The 21,590-nt window shown below is 37.5% G+C and overlaps 1 protein-coding gene across 9 annotated transcripts in view; it reads right to left on the bottom strand.

Moving 5' to 3' along the window:
- Positions 1-20,378, bottom strand: part of LOC111148270 (APC, WNT signaling pathway regulator) — a 135,884-nt gene extending 115,506 nt beyond the window's left edge. For 4 of the 9 annotated variants that reach the window (XM_022504738.1, XM_022504741.1, XM_022504745.1 and 1 more), the window contains exon 1: positions 20,134-20,378. Coding sequence is in view for 4 of the 9 variants with exons in the window: in XM_022504737.1 (XP_022360445.1) it covers positions 20,134-20,298 (165 nt within the window). In the remaining 5 variants the exon portion in view is untranslated. The remainder of the gene's footprint in view (positions 1-20,133) is intronic. The other 5 variants (XM_022504737.1, XM_022504740.1, XM_022504746.1 and 2 more) reach the window with 2 other exon arrangements.
- Positions 20,379-21,590: the final 1,212 nt, after the last annotated feature.

The following is a 21,590-nucleotide window of genomic DNA, read 5'->3' as shown; positions in this document are numbered from 1 at the left end:
TGTATGACATTCTCCTGCTTCTCCTTCCTCTAATTTCCTTCAATGGTTCTGCTTTTCACTAGTCTTCTAAAAAATGGAATGCCTCAGCGAGTATTTTAGGGCTACTTTCTCTTTGTTGTTTTCTCACCTAGTCCCAAGGTTTTAACCAACATTCATATGATGCTAAATCTCAAATTTATAACTCTATCCTAATCCTCTCCTCTGAATATCCAACTATCTCATATGTCACTTGGATGTCTGAGACATTTTTATTTTTTTAAAAGATTTTACTTATTTATTCATAAAAGAGAGAGCACACACGAACTCACAAGCAGGGGAGGGGCAAAGGAGAGGAAGAGGCAGATTCCCCACTGAGCAGGGAGCCCAATATTGGGCTTGATCCCAGGACTGTGGGATCGTGACCTGAGCTGAAGGCAGATGTTTATTAACCAACTGAGCCACCCAGGTGCCCATCCGAGATATTTAAACTAGACAGACACTTATCCACAAATCTCCCTGCCACCCACCCGCTGCCCCCACCCCGCCACACTTAAATCTTCAAATTCTCACTCCTCTAACATTACACACAGGAAAATTTTCTTCTGTTTTATCTTATAGTAGCAGCCTTACTCTTCCATACCATTCCAGTGGCATAAATATGCCAAAACCTTAAATTTCTGCATTTTATAGTCAGGCTTCATTATTTTATGAGTGCAAGATGCCCTATATCCACTCCAATTTCCAGACAACACCTGGATTCAAAGGCTAGATGAAAGTATTTACATCTATAGATGGTATAGCAAAGATTTCAGCAATATGTTAAAGGTAAGGGATATATCCTATAATTTCTAAGAGGAAGCTAGTGTTAGTATCTTTAGATAGTCCCATTATACGTGATTTTCCTTCTCATCAAACATCAAACATAATAAAAAATACAAAAAGCTTGGCAAACAAACATGCATTTTCCTGAACAGCACATAAATAATAGAAAGGGGTACAGCATTCTGAAAGCCTTAGGCTCTTTTGTATAAATTCACCTTGAGATTACCACAAACATCAAATGTAAGAGTGCTGATCCAATCCTTATTTAAATGGGGGTGAGGTGTTATGGTTGGGAAGTACTTCGATCCGTTCCAAAATTATCCCCAATAATCTTTAAAATGCTGGTCTTCAAGCCTTTGGAACCTGCTGTCCCATGCTTAATAGATCTGACCTATACATGAATAAGATACTGTAGAAGTGATTTCTGAGGCTAGGTCACAAAAAAGACATTGCAGCTTCCACCTGATCTCCTGGACCACTCACTTTGAAGCCAGCCACCATGCTATGAGGATACTCAGGTAACCCTATGGAAAGGCCAACCTGGGGCCCAAAGCAGCACCAACCTGTCAGCCAAATGAGTGAGTGACCTTGGAAGCAGAACCTCTAGCCCCAGTAAAGTCAACAAATGTTGCTCACGTGGAGAGGGAATAAGCAGAATATACAGATTCTCTCATCTAATTGTAATCCACAATGGAAATTCCCAACAACCACCTTTCTGTGTGGTTAGCAAATGAGCTACTCTAGTCAGATTTTCGCAAATTAACTTTTAATCTTGGGAACACTTTTGTTAAACGCTAAACCAGCAGGATTTTCACACTGAAATATCAGATAATCAGATTTTAAAAGAAAGTTGTTTATCCTCTTAAAGTATCTGCTTTTAAAGTAAAAAAGTAGCTTTAAAGTACCTTTTAAAAGTATCTTAAAAGTACTTTAAAAGTACCTTTTAAAGTAAAAAATCCTTCTGGAGCTCAAATAAGAGTTATTTTGATTTAAAATTCTTAAGTGTATTATGTTCCAGAATGTTAATTTTTGATGAAAACAGAAATCACTCTACCATATTAGCATATGTATTTGTCTTCTTAAAGAATATCCACAGATAGTGTTTGTGAAATTATGGGTTTCTGTGGACTATAATCTGAAAGACTAAACAAAAAATGTTAACAGTGTTTGCCTCTGCAGAGAGGATGCAGGCAGCTGAAGGACAGGGCAAGATTTATTTTCATTTCCTACATACTCTCTTGCACTTTTTAAAATGTGTGCTATATGCATGTAATATCTACTCCAAGACAATACTGCTCAAAGATAATAAAAAGTCTCTTTTCCTAACGAAGCTCTATTTTTTGTTTAAAATAAGAGACACCTGAAAGAACTTTAGTATTTATTCAAAACCATGCTCAATACCTTTCTTTCAAAGCCTGCTAAGTAAGATATTATCTGGGTATCCTAATAGTGCCTACATTTAAGTTTGAGGCCTAGAAGCAAGTTGCCTTTTTATGACTCTGGAAACCAAAATAATATGACAAGAAACAATCTGGCTTTGACAACATAAAAACACCATATGATTTTTTAAATTTCACATGTAGATCAGCTTTAGAAAAGCTGCCTGAGATGGTTGCTCCTTACACCATTTCAGAAAAATATTTGGAACAAAAACATAGTTGAAACATAGAATGCCCTCATTCTGTAGACACATAAGTTAAATTACAAGAAGGTTAAGTGATTCGTCCTGATCTAGCTAAAGACAGTGCCAAATATTTGACTCCAGGTTTCATTCTCCACTGAACCAAAGTCAGTTATTTCTGATTTAGAAATCTGTTTATCTTTGACAGAGAAATATTGTCCTATACCACTGGTTGGGCCTTAATTTCAATAAAAATTGGACAAATATAATGAGGACATATGTGCTAGGTAAAAATCATGTAAAATACCCTAATTAAATTAGGGTAATTAAATGATGAACATAGGTAACACAATAAAACCAGAAGCCTCCACTACTAGGTTTACAGAGGGCCTTCAACAACTTCATCAACATCCAATAAAAACAAGTGAAAGATTTTAATTCGCAACTCAATAACAGTGAGATACATTAGGAATAGAATATAATAATCTGCTTTTTGAGGCGTATAAAGCAGTATACCAAAGAGTAGTCACAGAAAATGAGAACGCTTTTTTCCCCCCATTCAGTTACTCTTTTCTGTTCCTTACATTTAACATTTTGGCAAGAAAATTGTCACGGTTTAAGTCCGACTTCATGGTGCTAATAATAATATTTAATTAGTAGGCAGTTATCTGAATTGAGATACTAAACTTTTGTCAAAGACCTAATTCTACACTAAATCAAAAATCTCATTAGTACAATATAAACTAATATAAAATCATAGCATGTGGTAACTCATCATAAAATATCTTTAAGTTGTAGGGAGAAAATCCTACCAACACATACCTCCAAAAGACAGTATATAAATTCTGTATTAAAGTGAAGCAATAACTGGATTTTAAAGCTGGCATAATACATTATATTGGTATAACAGAACAGATTTTTCTCAGTGTTTTTTGAGTAAGCATTAACTTCCTGTGAAAATTTGTAACTTGTTTTAACTCAGGCCACTCTGTAATTCATTAGGATATATGTGATATGAGTGTTCAACCAAATGAGCACAATAATTGAAATACATTTGTAGGTTTTGTCCAGTGTGACCTTTTTCCCCAAGTTTATTATCTTAACTGATAGCTACACCTTTCAGTGATGCTAACGTGTAAACTGATGTTAGAGAAAACAGGGGAAGAACTTTGGTGTTAGAATTAAGGAGCTATCAAAGAAATACTACTGAAATATCAGAAAAGATAGAGTCTCTGAAATGAAACTATAACAAAGAAAAAGACAAGAAATTAAAGAAAGACTAGAATATAAAAAAAAAGACTAGAATAAGAAGAATAGAATGTCATGGGCCTAATTAAATAGATGCAATAAAATCCAACTCTAATGAACATAAAAGAATATAATAGGGGAAATGTGTGTTATAGTCACGTGGAAGCACTGCAAGATTTTGGAAACAAGAGTTAATAAGCACACTGCTAAGTATGTTAAATATTTTTATGGTAGAATGGTATCTTTCATCATTGTCTGGAGGTACTTACTCTAACATAAGAGCTGCTTTTTTATATTATTGAAATAAAAATCTTAAGAAAACATATATGAAAGTCCAATTTAGGAACAGCACAGACATTAACAAATATTGAGACTGAATGGCTGAGACCAATTCATATCTGAATTTAGTCATAGCCAGTAAACTAAGGAATTAAACACCACACTCCACAAATTAAATTTAGAAAGTATAAAATTAATGGTATTTGTAGTAAGTATATAGATATTCAAGATGCATTAATATTTTATCAGATCTTAATAGTTGGTGATAAATCATCATCTTAGCTGTGTCTGGTATAGCTATAGTATCATATGGTTGAAAAGAACCTCAAGAAACTATAAAGAGGAAGAGATATGGATATTAGGTCAGTATAACTCTAGGGAACCCTAATCAAGTCACCCAGACTTCCCTGGGCTTCTGTTTTAACATGTTTAAAATGGGAGAGGGGCAGGAACAGACGGCACATGAAAGACTCGCTGTCTAGAATCTCTTCCAGTTCTAAAATTCTCTGTCACTTCATTCGTCAGTTCACTGAACGGAAATGAGCAAATCTAAAACAAGGAAGCTGTTTAAATCTGACATAGAAGGGAAGTGAAGGGAACTATAATTAACAAGAAACTTAGTATTTCCTTTTAGCAGAGAGAAAAAAGAATCAAGTAAACAAATACAAGAATTCTAGGTTTCCTTAAAAAAGAACTGCTTTTATATTTTGTTATTAAGTAATCACAAAGTGACAGACGGCATTTCATGGGAACAGCTGTGATTAATATCAGGTTAAATGTCTTTAAAATAAAAATATATTGGTATGTTACACAAAATTTTCAACACCCCTCCAACCACAGAATGTCAACTTCCAAAGACTACTACAGTTTAGTTTGCCTAGTAAAATTTCTAACTTGTGTGTTTAACCTATTTAATTGATTCAATTTCTGAAATCAAATGCAAATTATACATATAATACTTTTAAAAGATGTGGGCTCAAAGGTTCAAAAATCACATTCAGTCCCTGAGATACACCAAAAATATTTAGGAAAATAAAAACAGAAATCACAACAACCATATGGCATAAAGAAAGCTGTCACAATTATTGGAAATGAACCCTACTTCCAACAAAAATACTAAAGGACAGATGTTTGCAGTCCTGCCTCAGCTCAGTGCATTCTCCTTCCCTCTTCATATATGTCCACTTCAAAAAAATGTTCTCATTTTATCTCTTCGCTCATGGAAAGGACAATACTTATCACAATGTACTACCTTGTTACACATTTCTGACTTCTCCAGCCAAAGAAAATATCCTCTGCCTCCTTCCCTTGGGGCTTTGCAAAGTAATGGAATAATATGATAAACAATGCTAAAGTATTAAAAGGCAACCATACTTTAACGTTTACCCTTTCCAGATATCTCATTCGTGACATAAAAAGGGCCTGAACACAAAGAAATGACTACTGTAGAAATGTCAAGTCCTCCTTGAACAAGTTAGTCAAAGAAATATTTGGACTCCTGATTGTGGGAATAGCAGACTATGCAATTCAAACAGTTATCCTTTTGAAGTCAATTTAAAAAGCCAGACGAAATATTAAAACTATAGTCTTAAAAGCATCAAATAACTACCAACATAGTGAAGAATGAATAACCAGCTCAAATCCACCAAAAGTTGAAACCCAGAAAGGTGAGCTCAACTTTTGTCTTCCATGGGTTTGTCAACAAAAATATTTAAGAGTCCGAACTCTGATTTGTGTCTGACTTCCAGGACTGGGGAACAAAGATCAGAATCTGGGACCCACCAATGGTAAAGACTGTAATAAAAACACCACTGGCTTTGGGCTTGGACTCCACAGGGAGGCATCCTAAGACAAGAAAGAAGGAACCGGAAGGTGGCCCAGAAAAGTTAAAGATTTGAAATTGGATTAAGGTAGTCTCACATTCCAAGGCACTTGGCAATGGCAAATGAAAACTTCTCTAGAGAAAAATTAACTTCATTTTATACATCAAATTATTTCTGCAACAGACAATAGAATCAGACCCACAGAGAGTTGACATGTTGGAATTACAAGATACAGACTGAAAAATACTACATTCAAGGGGATAAAAGTCAAACTTAACTATTTTTGCATGGAACTGAAAACTATACAAAGTAACACAGAAGATATGAAAAAGAACCAAATAAAAATTCTAGTAACTAGTAAAAGAGGAAAAAAAGAGATTGTAACTTCCAAATAGTAAGAAAAAAAATCTGAAATGAAAAAACAGTCAACTTATCTAAATGGCAAGAAAGACAGGAAAAGGGAATAAACAGGGCAAAGGTAAAGTACACAGTAAGATGGGAGAGTTAAATCCAACCTTGTCACATAAGAGACACACCAAAAAGAAGAATGCAAAAAGACTGGACATAAAAGAATAGAAAACGATATACCACACAAGCAATAATTTAAAAAAAGCTGGTGTTGTTATAGCAATCTCGGACAAACTAAACTTTAATTCAAACAAAAACAAAAACAAAAAAAAAAAAAACAAAAAAACACTACCCGAATAAATGAGGAACACTTCATAATAGTAAGTCACTAAGGAGATATGACTACTATGCAATTTCATGTATCTACTAGCACAGCATCAAATACATTAAACAAAAACTGAGAGAACTACAAGAGGAAATAAAATCAAATCCACAATCAGAATGGGATATTTTAACATACCCTTCTTTAAAACTGAGAAAAGAAAAAAAAAAAAAGATCATTAATGATGCTAAAGATATGAAATACAAGATTAACAAACATGACACAATGAAAACATCTGGAACACTGCATTCAACTGCAAAGGAAAAAGACAATATACTGGGCCATAATGCAGATCTCAAGTTTTAAAAGTGTGAAATCACAGACCCTTGAAACAGAATGTATTCTCTAATTATCTTGTACAGTTGTTAGAAAACAAAAACAAATTAAAAAATAACTAGAGTATCTCCACGTGTTTAGAAATTAAGAAATATAATACTTCCAATTAATCCAAAAGTCAACATTTTATATCAATAAAAATTAGAAAACATTTTAAGTGAATTATAAAAATACTATATATCATAATTTGAATAATATAGCCAGCTAAAACAGTGCTTAAGAGGAAATATTTGGACTTAAATGCATGCAGTTAAAGGGAAGAAATGCTGAAAAGTAGAGAACTATATAAGAAATTAACAAAAAAACTGTAAGAAATTAACCCCCCAAAAAATAGAAGGAAAGAAATAAAGCAGAAATCAGCACACTAGAACACAAACATGCAATAAAAAGATCAGCAAGATTCAAAAATTTAGTTCTTTTGAAAGACTACAAAATCTCTGCTGAGACTGATAAAGGAAAAAGAGAAGGTTCTTATACCTGTATCAGAGATAAGAAAGGAATTCTTTCCTGAAGCCAATAGTATATAATTTGGTGAAGGTAAATTAAAAAGTGTGGATGAGAAAGACAACCTCTTAGAGGAAAAATTACCAAAATAAGTAAGAGACAGAAAACCTGAATAGGCTTAGAAAGGAGAAATCCAATTAATTAAAAGCCTTTCCACACACAAAAAAATTCCCAACACAGATGGCTTCCCTGCCAGACTGCAGCAAAAATTTGAGGAACAGAAATTCTAATCATACACAAACTTTTCCAGAACAGAAAATAAGGGTCAGTTTACCTTATGAAACTAGCATAACATTGATTTCTTGACAAGAACAATATAGGCCACCTCATTTATGAACACTGATGCAAAACAAACTGTTGGGTAAAATATTAATAAACTGAACCCAGGAATAATTTTAGAAGATAATACAGTAAAACCAAATTAGATGTAACCCAGAAATCAGATTAGGTTTAACAGTTAAATAAAATACAACATATTAACAAGTAAGAGAAAATTCATATGGCAATGAAAAGTTGCAAAAAAAAAAAAAAAGGAAAGCATTAAATTCAAACAGAACAAAACACAAAATTGTTAGTAAATGAGATACAGCAGGGAACTTTTTTTTTTAGTTTTTATTTTAATTACCTGGTGCTCATTATGACAAGCGCACTCCTTAATCCCCAACAATTTTTCACCCATCCTCCCACCCACCTCCCCTCAGTTTGTTCTCTATAGTCAAGAGTCTGTTTCTTGGTTTGTCTCTCTTTTCTCCCTTTGCTCATTTGTTTTGTTTCTTAAATTCTACACATGAGTGAAATCATATGGTACTTGCCTTTCTCAGACTTATTTTGCTTAGCATTATACTCTCTAGCTCCATCCATGTCATTACAAGTGGCAAGATTTAATTCTTTTTAATGGCTGAATAACAGTTCATCATTCATATATATATATGTATATATGTATATATATATATGCATATATGTATATATATATATGCATATATATATATATATATGCACCACTTCTTTAACCTTTCATCAATGGAGGGACACTTAGGCTGCTTCCATATCTTGGCTATTGTAAATAATGCTGCAATAAACATAGGTGTGCATGTATCCCTTTGAATTCGTTTTAGTATTCTTTGGGTAAATACCCAGTAGTGTGACCACCGGATTGTAAGGTATTTCTCTATTTTTAACTTTTTGAGGAAACTCCATACTGTTTTCCACTGACTACATCAGTCTGCATTCCTACCAACAACAATGCACAAGGGTTCCTTTTTCTCCACAACTCAACAACACCTGTTGTTTCTTGTGTTCTTGAGTTTAGCCATTCTGACAGGTGTTAAGTTTTGATTTGCATTTCCCTGATGGTAAGTGATGATGAGCATTTTTTCAAGTATCTGTCGCTCATCTGTATGTCTTCTTTGAAGAAATGTCTGTTTATATCTTCTGCCCATTTTTTCCATTGTATTATTGGGTTTTGGGTGTTGAGTTGTGCAAGTTCTTTATATATTTCAGATACCAACCCTCTACCGGACATGTCATTTGCAAGTATCTTCTCCCATTCAGTAGGCTGCTTTTTAGTTTTGTTGATTATTTCCTTTGCTGTGCAGAAGCTTTTTATTTTGATGGAGTCCCAATAGTTTACTTTTGCTTTTGAGGCAAGGGGACCTATCTAGAAAAAAAGTTGCTGCACCCAGTGTCAGAGAAATTACTACCGGTGCTGTCTTCTAGGATTTTTATGGTTTCTGGTCTCATATTTAGATCTTTCATCCATTTTGAGTCTATTTTTGTGTGTGGTATAAGGAAATGGTCCAGTTTCATTCTTCTGCATGTGGCTGTCCAATTTTCCCAACACCATTTGTTGGAGAGACTTTTTCCTGTTGCATAGTCTTTTCTGCTTTGTTGAAGATTAATTGACCACACAATTGTGGGTTTATTTCTGGATTTTCTACTCTGTTCCATAAATCTACATGTCTATTTTTGTGCCAATATCAAACTGTTTTGATTGCTATAGCTTTGTAATATAACTTGATGTCTGGAATTGTGACGCCTCCAGCTTTGCTTTTGCTTTTCAAGACTACTTCGGCTATTCAAGTCTTTTGTTGGTTCCACACAAATTTTAGGATTGTTTGTTCCATTTCTGTGAAAAATGCCATTGGTATTTGGATAGGGATTGCATTAAATGTGTAGATTGCTTTGGGTAGTAGAGACATTTTAACAATATTTGTTCTTCCAATCCATAAGCGTGGAATGTCTTTCCATTTCTTTGTGTTGTCTTCAACTCCTTTATTCAGAGTTTTATAGTTTTCAGAATACAGGTCTTTTAACTCTTTGGTTAGGTTTATTTCTAGGTGTCTTACTATTTTTGGTGCAATTGTAAATGGGATGGTTTTCTTAATTTCTCTTTCTGCTGCTTCATTATGGTACAAAGAAATGCAACAGATTTCTGTAGATTGATTTTGAGCAGGGAACTTCTTTAATGTATTAAAGGTTTTAACAAAAAACGAAACAGAAAACAAACCTTCAGCAAACGTACTTGGGAGTGAAATGTTAAAAGCTTTCTCTTTGAGATCAGGAACAAGACAGGGAGGGCAGCCCTGGGATGATGCAGCATTCTATTTCTTGACCTGGGTAATAAATTCATATGTGTTTACAATAACATATTAACTTCCTCATTTTATGTACAATCTAGAATATGTGTTATAGAAAAAAAGAAATACTTGGAGATGAACAAAAGGTTGATTAAGACTATCACTAAAGCTCAGCAACTCTGTAGGTCCTAATTTTCCCCCCATTATGATTAATTTCAAACCAATTAATATTTATTGGGCCTATCTGGCAACATGAACTATTAACCTTAAAGATGTTACAGCCTATCATCCAGTGACTTCATTATCTATGAACCCATCTTAAGGAAAAAGGCCAAGAAAAAAAGAAATCCATAACATGCTAAGATGTTCATCACACATGAAAATAAAATGGAAAACAACTAAATAACCAACTACAGGGAGTAGTTAAGAAAAATAATTCTTGGGGCACCTGAGTGGCTCAGTGGGTTAAAGCCTCTGCCTTCAGCCCAGGTCATGATCTCAGGGTCCTGGGATCAAGCCCTGCATCGGGCTCTCTGCTCACCGGGGAGCCTGCTTCCTCCTCCCTCTCTGCCTGCCTCTCTGACTACTTGTGATCTCTGTCTGTCAAATAAATAAAATCTTAAATAAATAAATTTTAAAAAAAGAAAAGAAAAATAATTCTTATAATGGGATTATTATACAGTCAATAAAAATAAGATTTACAAAGGAGTCTAAGAAATGTACATAACCTAATGTTTTTTTAAATTGGAAATATACACACACAAACATGTATACTACAACTAATGGGGGTTATGTCTTAGGCATGGAAAAAAGACAAAATGAGACGGAGGGAGAGATGGGTTGGGGGAGACAAAAGCTATACTGGTTTTTTTATATGATGAGCTTTTGCATATTATCTGTACTTTTTATTTTATTTCTTGAATTTCCTATAATGACTATATAAAGCTTTAATAATGGGGTATATAAGAAATGAAGAAAATAATCACAAACCTATGTATCTTATTTTAATTACTTCAAAATATAACTAAAATCTCAATTTTTACCTCACTATGGTTTTATTCAGGTAAACTATTTTCTAATGATTAAACTGTGTAAGTCTATAATTTGCTAATTATTTATAATGATTTCTAATTATACTTAGTGTTCTAAATCATATAACCATAAAAATAATAAAAATTCAATCTCCAAATATTTGGATATTTCATCTCCAGTTTTCTGGCTAAAATTCTAAACCAGTTTGCTCCTAACAGCTAAAAGAGAAAATGATCTATAAACAGGCTTCAAGCAGTCATTTCTGCTTTGACATAAATATATTTATGACACAAATTTTATCATAAATAAATTTATTTGTAAAAGCAAAATAACCGTCAGTCTCTGAAAAAAAGATTATTATGGCTCCTCACTTGCTGGTGCAACCATTTTGAACCTCAGTTTTGCCAATATTCTGGTATTTTCTGACCAGTTGTGAGGTATGTCTTAAGTAATCTGTTATCAATCATAAAGTATAGATGTGTTTAATGCTTAGCATTAGAAATAATAATAAACTGAAGCAAACGTAAGATCATCCCTATATGACTTAACGTAGTTTGCACTCCAGTACACTTTAGTGAGAGGAAAAGAATAGAGATAAATCTTACATCTTGGGAATTCCACATTCACTTATTCAATACTTTCTGAGCATCTATTTGAGGCCAGGCACTGTGCAAACAACAGAAACAGAACTGAAAACTATTATTTAAGTTACAGGGTTAAACATAACTGTCATTTTACAATTTAAAGCTTTTAATAGACTAACCCAATCCTACTTTTCACTACTTGTCAGCACAAACTTTTTTCCTCTAGTTCTCTGATGTTCTTTTAAAATATTCTAGCCTTCCCTCCTGCCAAACTTCTGTTCAGGCTGCTCCCCAGCCTAAGTGCTTTTTGTTCATTCACCAGCACCTGTAGAACGCTTACTACATGCTAGGCACTGTGCTTCGAATGAGAAGGAAAAGGACTTTTCTATTTTTTGAAGCCCGGGTTGAGTCCCACTTCTTTCTCAAAGAATTACTTATTACCCTCGCCATATTCTGAATGCTGTAACTACTATCTAACATGATGGCTCCCAACCTTTAATATAAGAAACCATTTTTAGGGGCGCCTGGGTGGCTCAGTGGGTTAGGCCGCTGCCTTCGGCTCAGGTCATGATCTCGGAGTCCTGGGATCGAGCCCCGCGTCGGGCTCTCTGCTCAGCAGGGAGCCTGCTTCTCCTCTCTCTCTGCCTGCCTCTCTGCCTGCTTGTGATCTCTCTGTCAAATAAATAAATAAAATCTTTAAAAAAAAAAAAAAAGAAACCATTTTTAATATCAAGATGTTTCACAAATCTTATTTTCACTCCTCAGATGATCTCATCTGGTCCCATAGCCCTAAATACCATCTGGACACTGATAACTTTCAAACATATACCTCCAGCTTCACCTCTCCCTTGGACTCCTAATAGATATGCCTATTCAAAGTCTTGAATATTTGATACAAATCTCAAACATAGCCACATCAAAAACAAAACTCCTGATTTACAACTCTAAACCTGTTTCCACCTACCCCCTACCCAACAGCGCCCATCTCAGTAAAATGTGCCACTTTTCATCCAGTTGATCATGTTGAAAAACTTGGGAGTCATCCTTTACTTCTTTCCCTCATACTCCACGTCTAATCCATCAGTAAATCCTAATTATTCTACTTTTGTTCTTTAAAGATTTTATTTTTTTATTTTGAGAGAGCGAGGGAGAGTGCGAGTGAGGGAGGGGCATAGGGAGAGAATCTCAAGCAGATTCCAGGCTGAGTATGGAGCCCGACATGGGGTTTGAGCTCATGAAACTGAGATCATGACGTGACTGAGCCAGTCAAGTGCCTTTCTACTTCCTGAGTATATCACAAATCTGACAACTTCTTTGCTCCCCAATCACTACTACCTTCTCCAAGCAGCACATTTCCAAACCAGATTATTGTAAGATTTTCCTAACTGGTTTTCCTGCTTCCATTCTTGTCTTTAATTTTCAACACAAGTTGGAATAATCCTCCAAAACAAAACAAAACAAAACCAACTCAAATCTGGATATTCCCATGCTTAAAACACTATAATGATTTCCATTTCACTCAGAGTAAAATGGAATCTTCAAATGACCTTCAATGCCCTATTTGATCTAGCCTCTGCCTATCCTACCAACTGTCTTACCACTCTCCCCTTCACTCACTCTTCGTCAGCCACACTAGCCTCCCTTTGTTCTTCCAACATGCCAAAATACTTCCATTTCAGAAGATACTGCTCCCTCTCCCTGAACATTTTCCCTCAGAGAGCTCTGCAGCTTACTCCCATCACTTCCTTCAGGTCTCTCAGTTCAAAGGGCCTCTCAGAAAGCCCTTTCCTCACCAATCTATCAAAAGTAGCATCCTGGGGCACCTGGGTGGCTCAGTGGGTTAAACCCTCTGCCTTTGGCTCAGGTCATGATCCCAGGGTGTTGGGATCAAGCCCTGCTTGGGGCTCTCTGCTCAGCAGGGAGCCTGCTTCCTCCTCTCTCGCTGCCTGCCTCACAGTCTACTTGTGATCCCTGTCTGTCAAGTAAATAAATAAAATCTTAAATAAATAAATAAATAAAGTAGCATCCTGTTACTCTTTATCCATTGAATCTCTTTTATTTATGTCAAAGCCTATTAACTACTGTGTGTGTGTGTGTGTGTGTGTGTGTGTGTGTGTGTGTGTGTGTGCTCATATGGATAATGTTTATTGTCGTCATCCCTAACCAATATTTACGCTCAGAGAGAGCACAGGCTCGGTTTTGTTCACCATTATTGCCACATTACGTGCACACAGGAGACCTTCAAGAATATTTATTGGAGGGCGCCTGGGTGGCTCAGTGAGTTAAGCCGCTGCCTTCAGCTCAGGTCATGATCTCAGGGTCCTGGGATCGAGTCCTGCATCAGGCTCTCTGCTCGGCAGGGAGCCTGCTTTCCTCTCTTTCTCTCTCTCTCTCTCTCTCTCTGCCTGCCTCTCTACTTGTGATCTCTCTCTGTCAAATAAATAAATAAAATCTTAAAAAAATAAATAAAATAAAAAGAATATTTATGGGATGAATGATGGCAATTGCTTTTAGTTTTGTTGAGAAAATAATGAAAAATACAATACTAGAGTTCAGTAAGGCTTTCAAATGAGTTTACACTCTATTAATCACAAAAGCATTATATATGCTTTGGTGGTAGAAGGAGTACAATGTATATAATTCAGGGTCCAATAACAACTAAGGAATGGGGCTCTCTTACAATTCTCTATCCCTTCCCACATCCTTCCTATGTCATTCATTAATTCTTTCCATAAATGGTTACTGTGTACCTCTTAGCCAGAGTATTCTAACATTAAGAATACAAAAATAATTAAGACAAGGTAATGCCTTGAGACATATAAAAATAATACTTACAGAATATAACATATACTAGAGATAAAAATATAGATTATAAAATTGTAGCACAACAGGGGAAGTGACTGACATTTTAGGGGTAGGTGTTTAGGGAAAGTTTTAGTAGTGATGATACTCAACAAATACAAAATCAAGTAACAGAAGGTATTCTTCAGTTTACTTTACATGTGAAACGAGGGTTTTAAGTCTTAAAGTGCTACAGTAATTTGCTACCATAAGATAAGCTAGCCTCAGAATGAAACCAAAACAAGGGGAATGACAGAGCTGAACAGATCACAGAGAAACTGAGCCAAGTCCTTGATGATTTCAGGCTAGATAAAGCCTTAGATAAAGTTCAGCTACAAGATCTAATCATTCCCTCTATTGTTTAAGCAGTCGGAATTTGGTTTTCTGTCACTTGCAATATAAGAAAACAAATGAGTATCTATGAATTCTTTCAAAAAGCAAAGCATTTGCTTATTTCAAGGTGTAGGGCCACCACTGGCATTTTTGAAGGGATGAATCTTGCTTTGTGGGAGACATCACAGGACTTTTAGTATATGGGATTTCTACCCACTAATTCTCAGTAGGCCCTTACAACCACTGTGACAACCAAAAATGTCCCTATATATTTTCTAAATGCCTAAGGGAAAAAAACAAATCTATTTTCTAATGGTTTTATATGTGCCCATTTCTCTCAGTGGTTCCACGAGGTACACATAAATGTACTTAACATTAACCTTAGGAGTAACTGGGTGATGGACAGTAAGGAAGGCAAGTGATGTAATGAGTGCTGGGTGTTATATAAGACTGATGAATTGGGGCACCTGGGTGGCTCAGTCGTTAAGCTTCTGCCTTCAGCTTAAGTCATGATCCCAGGGTCCTGGGATCGAGCCCCGCATCAGGATCCCTGCTTAGTGGGGAGCCTGCTACTCCCTCTACCACTCTCCCTGCTTGTGTTCCCTCTCTCAATGTGTCTCTCTCTGTCAAATAAATAAATAAATAAAGACTGATGTATCATTGAACTCTACTCTGAAACTAATAATATATGTTAATTAATTGAATTTAATTTTTTTTAAGATTTTTATTTCTTTATTTGACAGACAGAGATCACAAGCAGGCAGAGAGGCAGGCAGAGAGAGAAGACTCTCTGCTGAGCAGAGAGCCCGATGCGGGGCTCGATCCTAGGACCCTGGGATCATGACCTAAGCCGAAGGCAGAGGCTTTAACCCACTGAGCCATCCAGGCGACCCTTGAATTTAATTTTTAAAAAAAGTAAAGAGAAACATCAACCTTAGAAGAACAGGGATGTATCACTGAAATTTTACATAATCTTAATTTTACATAATCTAATTTTAATCTGTGATTTATGACTACCTCAGTGTTTGGCCAAAATCCTATGCATGGCTTATTATCAACTGTTGGGGTAAGTGGTGCTATAAGTTTGTTCCTACTATTGGAAAATTCTTATTTATTTAAACTTAATACCACTGTTGGAAAATTCTTATTTATTTAAACTTAATACCACAAAATACTGTAGAGACATGTCACCGATATTATTGGTCACCTTCCCTTAGCCATTCACCTAACTTCCTCCTACACTGAAATGCCAGATAAAGGTTTTTCCAGCCCCCTTGATAGTAGGACATGAACATGCCAGCATGACATCTGACATAGGGCTTCTGTGAAAGGTTTATTTGCCTAATCAAGAGACTGGATTCTTTGGCGGCCATGTGAGACTGTGATGTCTGGAGCAGAAAGAGTAATGTGCAGCAGTAGGATGATGAACCTAAGCGCAAAGATCAGCACACTAAGGATAAAGATGAAGAGCACCTCAACCCTTGATATAAGGTCATTGTCACTGACTGACCAGCAATCCTCCAACTCTGCGCTTCTTTTTATGTGAAATACTGTTTACTGTTGTTCAGTGTTATGTAACCTGAGGCCAAACTAATATAAGATATATTCAAGATCTGACAGCTGCTGATGTGGGAGAACCAAGATGACTGCAGGGTTAGAGTGGCTGGCTGGGAGAGAGGTGTTCACAAAAGGGAAATTAGAAGGAAGAGAAACATATACACACATGCACATGTAAACACACAAGGTGAGGGTAGGTGCATTAAAATCAAATTCCATGTGATTCTGTTTGGTATGAGGTAAGCTTATGATAGCACATCTAAGATAGAGATATACAGCAAGCAATGTGGGAAGTCAAGTTGCAGAATGGAGAAACATCCACACAAAAATGACGATTTAGATAATTAAAAACAGGATACAACCACCAAGAGAACACAGTGAAAAGCACAGAGATCCTTGAGTACACTGATTACCTCCTGTCATTTTAGATGAGGTTCATCCACTGGTTAGGCCAAGTAGAGTAATTCCACTCCTCTTGACAAAGATACTATGACCGACTTGGCAGCAAGACCTTCTCCATTTGTTCAATCAGAATAGAGGTTAGGACTTTTGGGAAAAGGCTAGAAGAGAATCCTTCTCTCTCCCTTTGGAAATAAAGAAGGCTATCTATCACACGAACATTGCTGATAGCCATTTTTTTTTTCTTACTAGGAGGGAAGCCAGTCTGAGCATAAAGCGCAACCAGGAGGACAAAGTTGACATAGTAGCAGAAAAATGGAACTTCAGCCCTGATGACATAAGCCTATTCTTGAAAGCAATTCTATCTGTGCACATGCCAATTATATAAGTCAATACATTCTTTTTGCTTTTAAATTCAGTTTGCATCTTAACTAATGCAGGAACTGCTATGTTTTGAGGGAAGTAGAGCAGGAAATGTGAAAAAATTTTCAGAGACATAAGAGAATCAGGACATACAATGCAGAAGAACCAAGAAATCAGATAATCTTATTCCTGTATAGTATATTTCACAAATGATCTTAGGAAACCAAGGATAACTGAGGAAAGACCATTAGATTTGGTGATTAGGAAGTCATAGGTCACTTTTAAAGTAGCACTCTGACTACAGAGTGCAAAGAAAGAATAATTAATATTTATTAGGAACTCCATAATGTACCAAACACTTGGGTGGACATTTAACATGTGTTAAACTCCTTCAATTATGACTCTGTAAGCAAGTTTAACATTCTGTTTTATAGATAAAGAATGGAGTGAGTAGTAACTTGCCCACAGCCACATAGCCACTAGGTGGTTTTAATAGACTTCAAACCCAGATTTATCTGGCTCCAAAGTCAATGTTTTTCCTACTACACCAGACTTCTGGAATTAAAGAATAAAAATACAATGGCACAGCAGGCTCAAAATTCAGACTGGCTTCACTGAGTTACACATAGCACTGTATTTGGCAGCCTTGACACGGAAGCATATGTATAGGCTAGAGAGGGAGAGACTGAAGAAGGAGTGATAAAGGACAGTTCTACAGAAAGACAGGGAGGGATGATTGTGGACACATCTGGAGGGGACTACTCTTGAAAAAGGGGAAGGACATTTCTTCCTCTGAGACAGGAGTAAATAAGGAAATCATACTGAGGATAGAAAAGAATATACCTCAGACAGCTGACATTTTTCTCAGGAAAGGAAGAGATCAAGTTATTTGCTATTAAAAACCTTCAGGAAATGAGACAGTAAGGAACACAATCACACTAAAGACCCAGTAGAGAGCAGAGCACCAACTGGTATGAAAACCAACCAATATCCACACACAACTTGTCTCTTGTATCCTTCAGGAGCTCAGGGGTCAAAATGAAAGAGCTAGTGATGAGGCTCATTCTGGATTGGGGACTAGAAAGGTATAGCCACAGAAAAGAAAGCATGCTGGGGCATCATTAGTAAAATCTGATGACTGTGGGATCCTGGTTTAGAGAGGCAAATGAAATCAGCAGTAGGCTAATGGGTTAGATGAACAGAGAGACAAAGAGGGGTTCATAAAGACAGTGTGTGAGAAGGAGAAAACAGGTTCCCTAAGAGAGGAAGAGTAAGAGATTTTAATAACAGTTTGTAATCAGAGATGTGTTTTGACATAATCCTTCAAATTATTTTGCCAGAGGTAGAGAGCCATTGACTGGAGCTCAGCAGTCCTACTATCCCTTCAGTCAAAAGCACAGAACTGAGATAACCCCCTCTAAAAACGTACAGCCCTTGATTGTAGAAAAATGAAGGCTAAAAACAAATGAATGAACTAGCCCATAGGAATCAAACATAAGAATATCTCCCATTTTTTTGAACTAAACAATTTTATCTCTAAATTTAAGAAATTAAAAAAATTTTTTGAAGAAGGAAATTCATTAAGAGGTCTAAGTCTACAGCAAAGGGAAAGAGATTATGTGTCATGAGGCAGAATGAAAAGTAAACAAATCTGTCAGGCCAATTATACAACCCACATATTAAAGATTGTTAGGACAGAATTCCAATAGGGCAAGGATAGTCTGTGTTTAATAACTTGGGAGGGCACTTAGCATAGCTTTAACAAAATGATACTACTCAATTTAATGTTAATAAAATAGACCACCCATTTACAATCTCAAAGGAGAAGCTATCAATTACATCTATAATCTCATTTTTACAATTTTGGGGTTCTTGAGAAATTATCCAACTACTTCTCTCTCCCTTTGGAAGTAAATGACAAAGGCTATCACATGAACGTTGCTGATAGCCATCTTTTTACTAGGAGGGAAGCTAGTCCCAGCATGAAGCCCAAACAGAAGGAAAGAGTTGAGATAACTGCAGAAAGACAGAAAATATGGGAAAAACAGCCATGGCAACTTCCTCCACTACCATTTCAATCCTGCAGTTTGCCCTTATAAACTCTGGCAAGATACCAGGTTATTTAGGACAGTTTCTTACACCATTAATTCCGAGTACCCTTGCCCCAGTAATGAAGGAGGGAGAACTGAGACTGGCACAGCCTAAATTTTGCAGAAAATACCAAGTCCTATAGCGACTGTTAATAGAAACAAAGGAGAATCCAAGAAATTTGAGAGGTTTTGAGTTTAAAAAGCTTTTCTCCATTTTAGTTCTTTCTAAATAAAACAAAGAGCGTGTGCAATACGGGTTTCTAAAGCTTCGCTGGGCAATTTGAGCGAACACTGAATAAAAGAATCAATCATTTAACCTTTCCTGTGCTATTACATATCTTACAATCACAAGCCTTCTTTTTTAAAACGAACACTTCCCAATTCTTTCACTAGATCTAGAAAACGTAAGTCCCCGCCTTAAAAGTTCGGAGACCAAAGATTTACTATAGTTAGAGATTAATTTCCACGAACAATCATTTGCATCACAGGCACCATTCTCTACTTTGCAGGAGTTCAATGGGCCAAGGAGTCTCCAACTCTTCAAACCACCCGTTTCCTGGGGACTTGATTCCCTCATCAAGGTGAACCTTTTTCTTTTTAAGTCTACATACGAGGCTACCGGGTATTCTCCCCAATTAAACTTTTAAAGGAAGCAAGAGGGTCAAAACCAGGAAGATGGGGAGGCGACTAAAATAGGAGGGGCAACGACCCACCCACCTAAAGCAAAGGAAAGACCGCTTGGAGGGGTGAAGCTTCACCAGGAACTAGGAAAGGTGTGGAGGGCAGCAGGCGTCGCGACCCCCACCCACTGTGTGAGAATGGAGGGCTTGCAAAGCCAGGGTCCAACTGGAGGCCTGAAAGGGGGCACAGGGCGGGGAGAGGGTGGGACGTGGAGACAAGAGAGCGGCAGAGTCCTGCCGAGCACCACTAAGGTCTGGAGCAACGGCGAGGCAAAGACACCACTAAGGTCTGGAGCAACGGCGAGGCAAAGACACCAAAGCTTGCGCTTCACTCACCTGCCAGACGCTCGCCCCGCGGCCAGAAGTACGGACGCCGCCTGGGCGCTTCCTCTCCTGGGGGACACAGCCGCTGCCGCTGCCGGAGCTCCAGGACCCTAGAGTAGAGGGTGGTGCAGAAGCAGGCAAAGCGCCGACCGGACCCGAGCCCAGAGAGGCGTACATAGGGAGCGCCGGGGGTCCGGGAAGGCAACTCGGTGCTCTACCTTCCTCAGCAGTAACTAACAACGCCTCCCGGGAACAGCATCGTGCCAGCCTCGGCCCGCTGCTCCCGGGCCTTCGCCCGCAGCTCCCCCCAGCAGCGGCCGGGTTTCCGGCGGCCACACTCCGCCCCCTTGCTACTTGGCCTTCGCCATCTTGTTGGAGGCGGGAAGAATGCAGCGCGCATGCGTGCGTGGGGATCGCCGGCGTCCTCCAGCCCCGCAAGGAGGAGCTGGAATGCGCAGTCGCTTTGCCGCAGCGCTCAGACCCCTTGGTTCTTCGCGGTTCTGGCCCTTGTGGGCTTGCTACTTGGGATGCGGAATCTCAGTCGCCAGACCTACTGGCCTTTCTTTGACTGGTTAGCGGCCCAATTAATAAAACCTTTCTACACACCCACAGTTATTCAGCAAACACCTATCGAGCGCCTATAGTGTGAACCGTTCTAGGCTAAGTGCTGATGATGGATTGATAAAACCTGGTTCCAGCCTAACGGAGCTCATAGTCTAGCGAAAAAGACGAAGATGAACGAGTAATTCTCATTCTTCTTTTGTAGCTACGTACCACCTCCTCTCTCTCACCCACCCCCATTTTAATTCAAAGCATACCTATTCTGGGAGGTCCTCGTTTGTCTCACACAGTTTTACCTATTCTTTGCCTTTAATTACCTCTTTAGCTTAATTGCATTCAACATTAATTCAACAAATTATATTTGTGTTTCTATTATATACTTAATATTGTCCTAGGCTCCAGCAGGAAGAAATATAAATTCATGGAACTTACATTCTAGTGGGAAAGAATGGACAATAAAAGACAAATCACAGAATTAACGTTTGACAGTGATAAGGGATAGGAAGAGAGCAAACCACCAAAAGATGAAGGAGAGTGAAGGGCGGTAATTGGCAGTCTCTCTCTGGAGATGACATCTGATCTGAGGGTGACCACAGGGGCCAGGAGCCAAGAGAAGATCTGGGTCAGAGACATCCAGGCAGAAGCAACAGCAAAAGCAGAGTCCTGAGGTGGGAATGAGACCAGGAGGTAAAAGGGACAAAGAGAATAGGTGGCATGGACAGTGGGAGGAGATAAGGTCAGGGGTCAAATTAGGTAGGGCACTGAGGCCATGGTAGGAGTTGGATTTTACCACAAGGGCCCTGTCTGCCTTGTTGACACTGTCACAACTGCTTTCCAAATACTAATACTTCCTGACTGCCTATGCTTTGCATGTGTTGATCCCACAGTCTTGAAGATCCTTAATATTG

Source organism: Enhydra lutris, unplaced genomic scaffold (genome assembly GCF_002288905.1).
Source record: "Enhydra lutris kenyoni isolate GAN:26980312 unplaced genomic scaffold, ASM228890v2 scaffoldscaffold19, whole genome shotgun sequence".
Lineage (NCBI taxonomy): Eukaryota > Metazoa > Chordata > Mammalia > Carnivora > Mustelidae > Enhydra > Enhydra lutris.
Note: the sequence above shows the minus strand (reverse complement) of the source record. Positions and strands in the feature narration are given on the sequence as shown.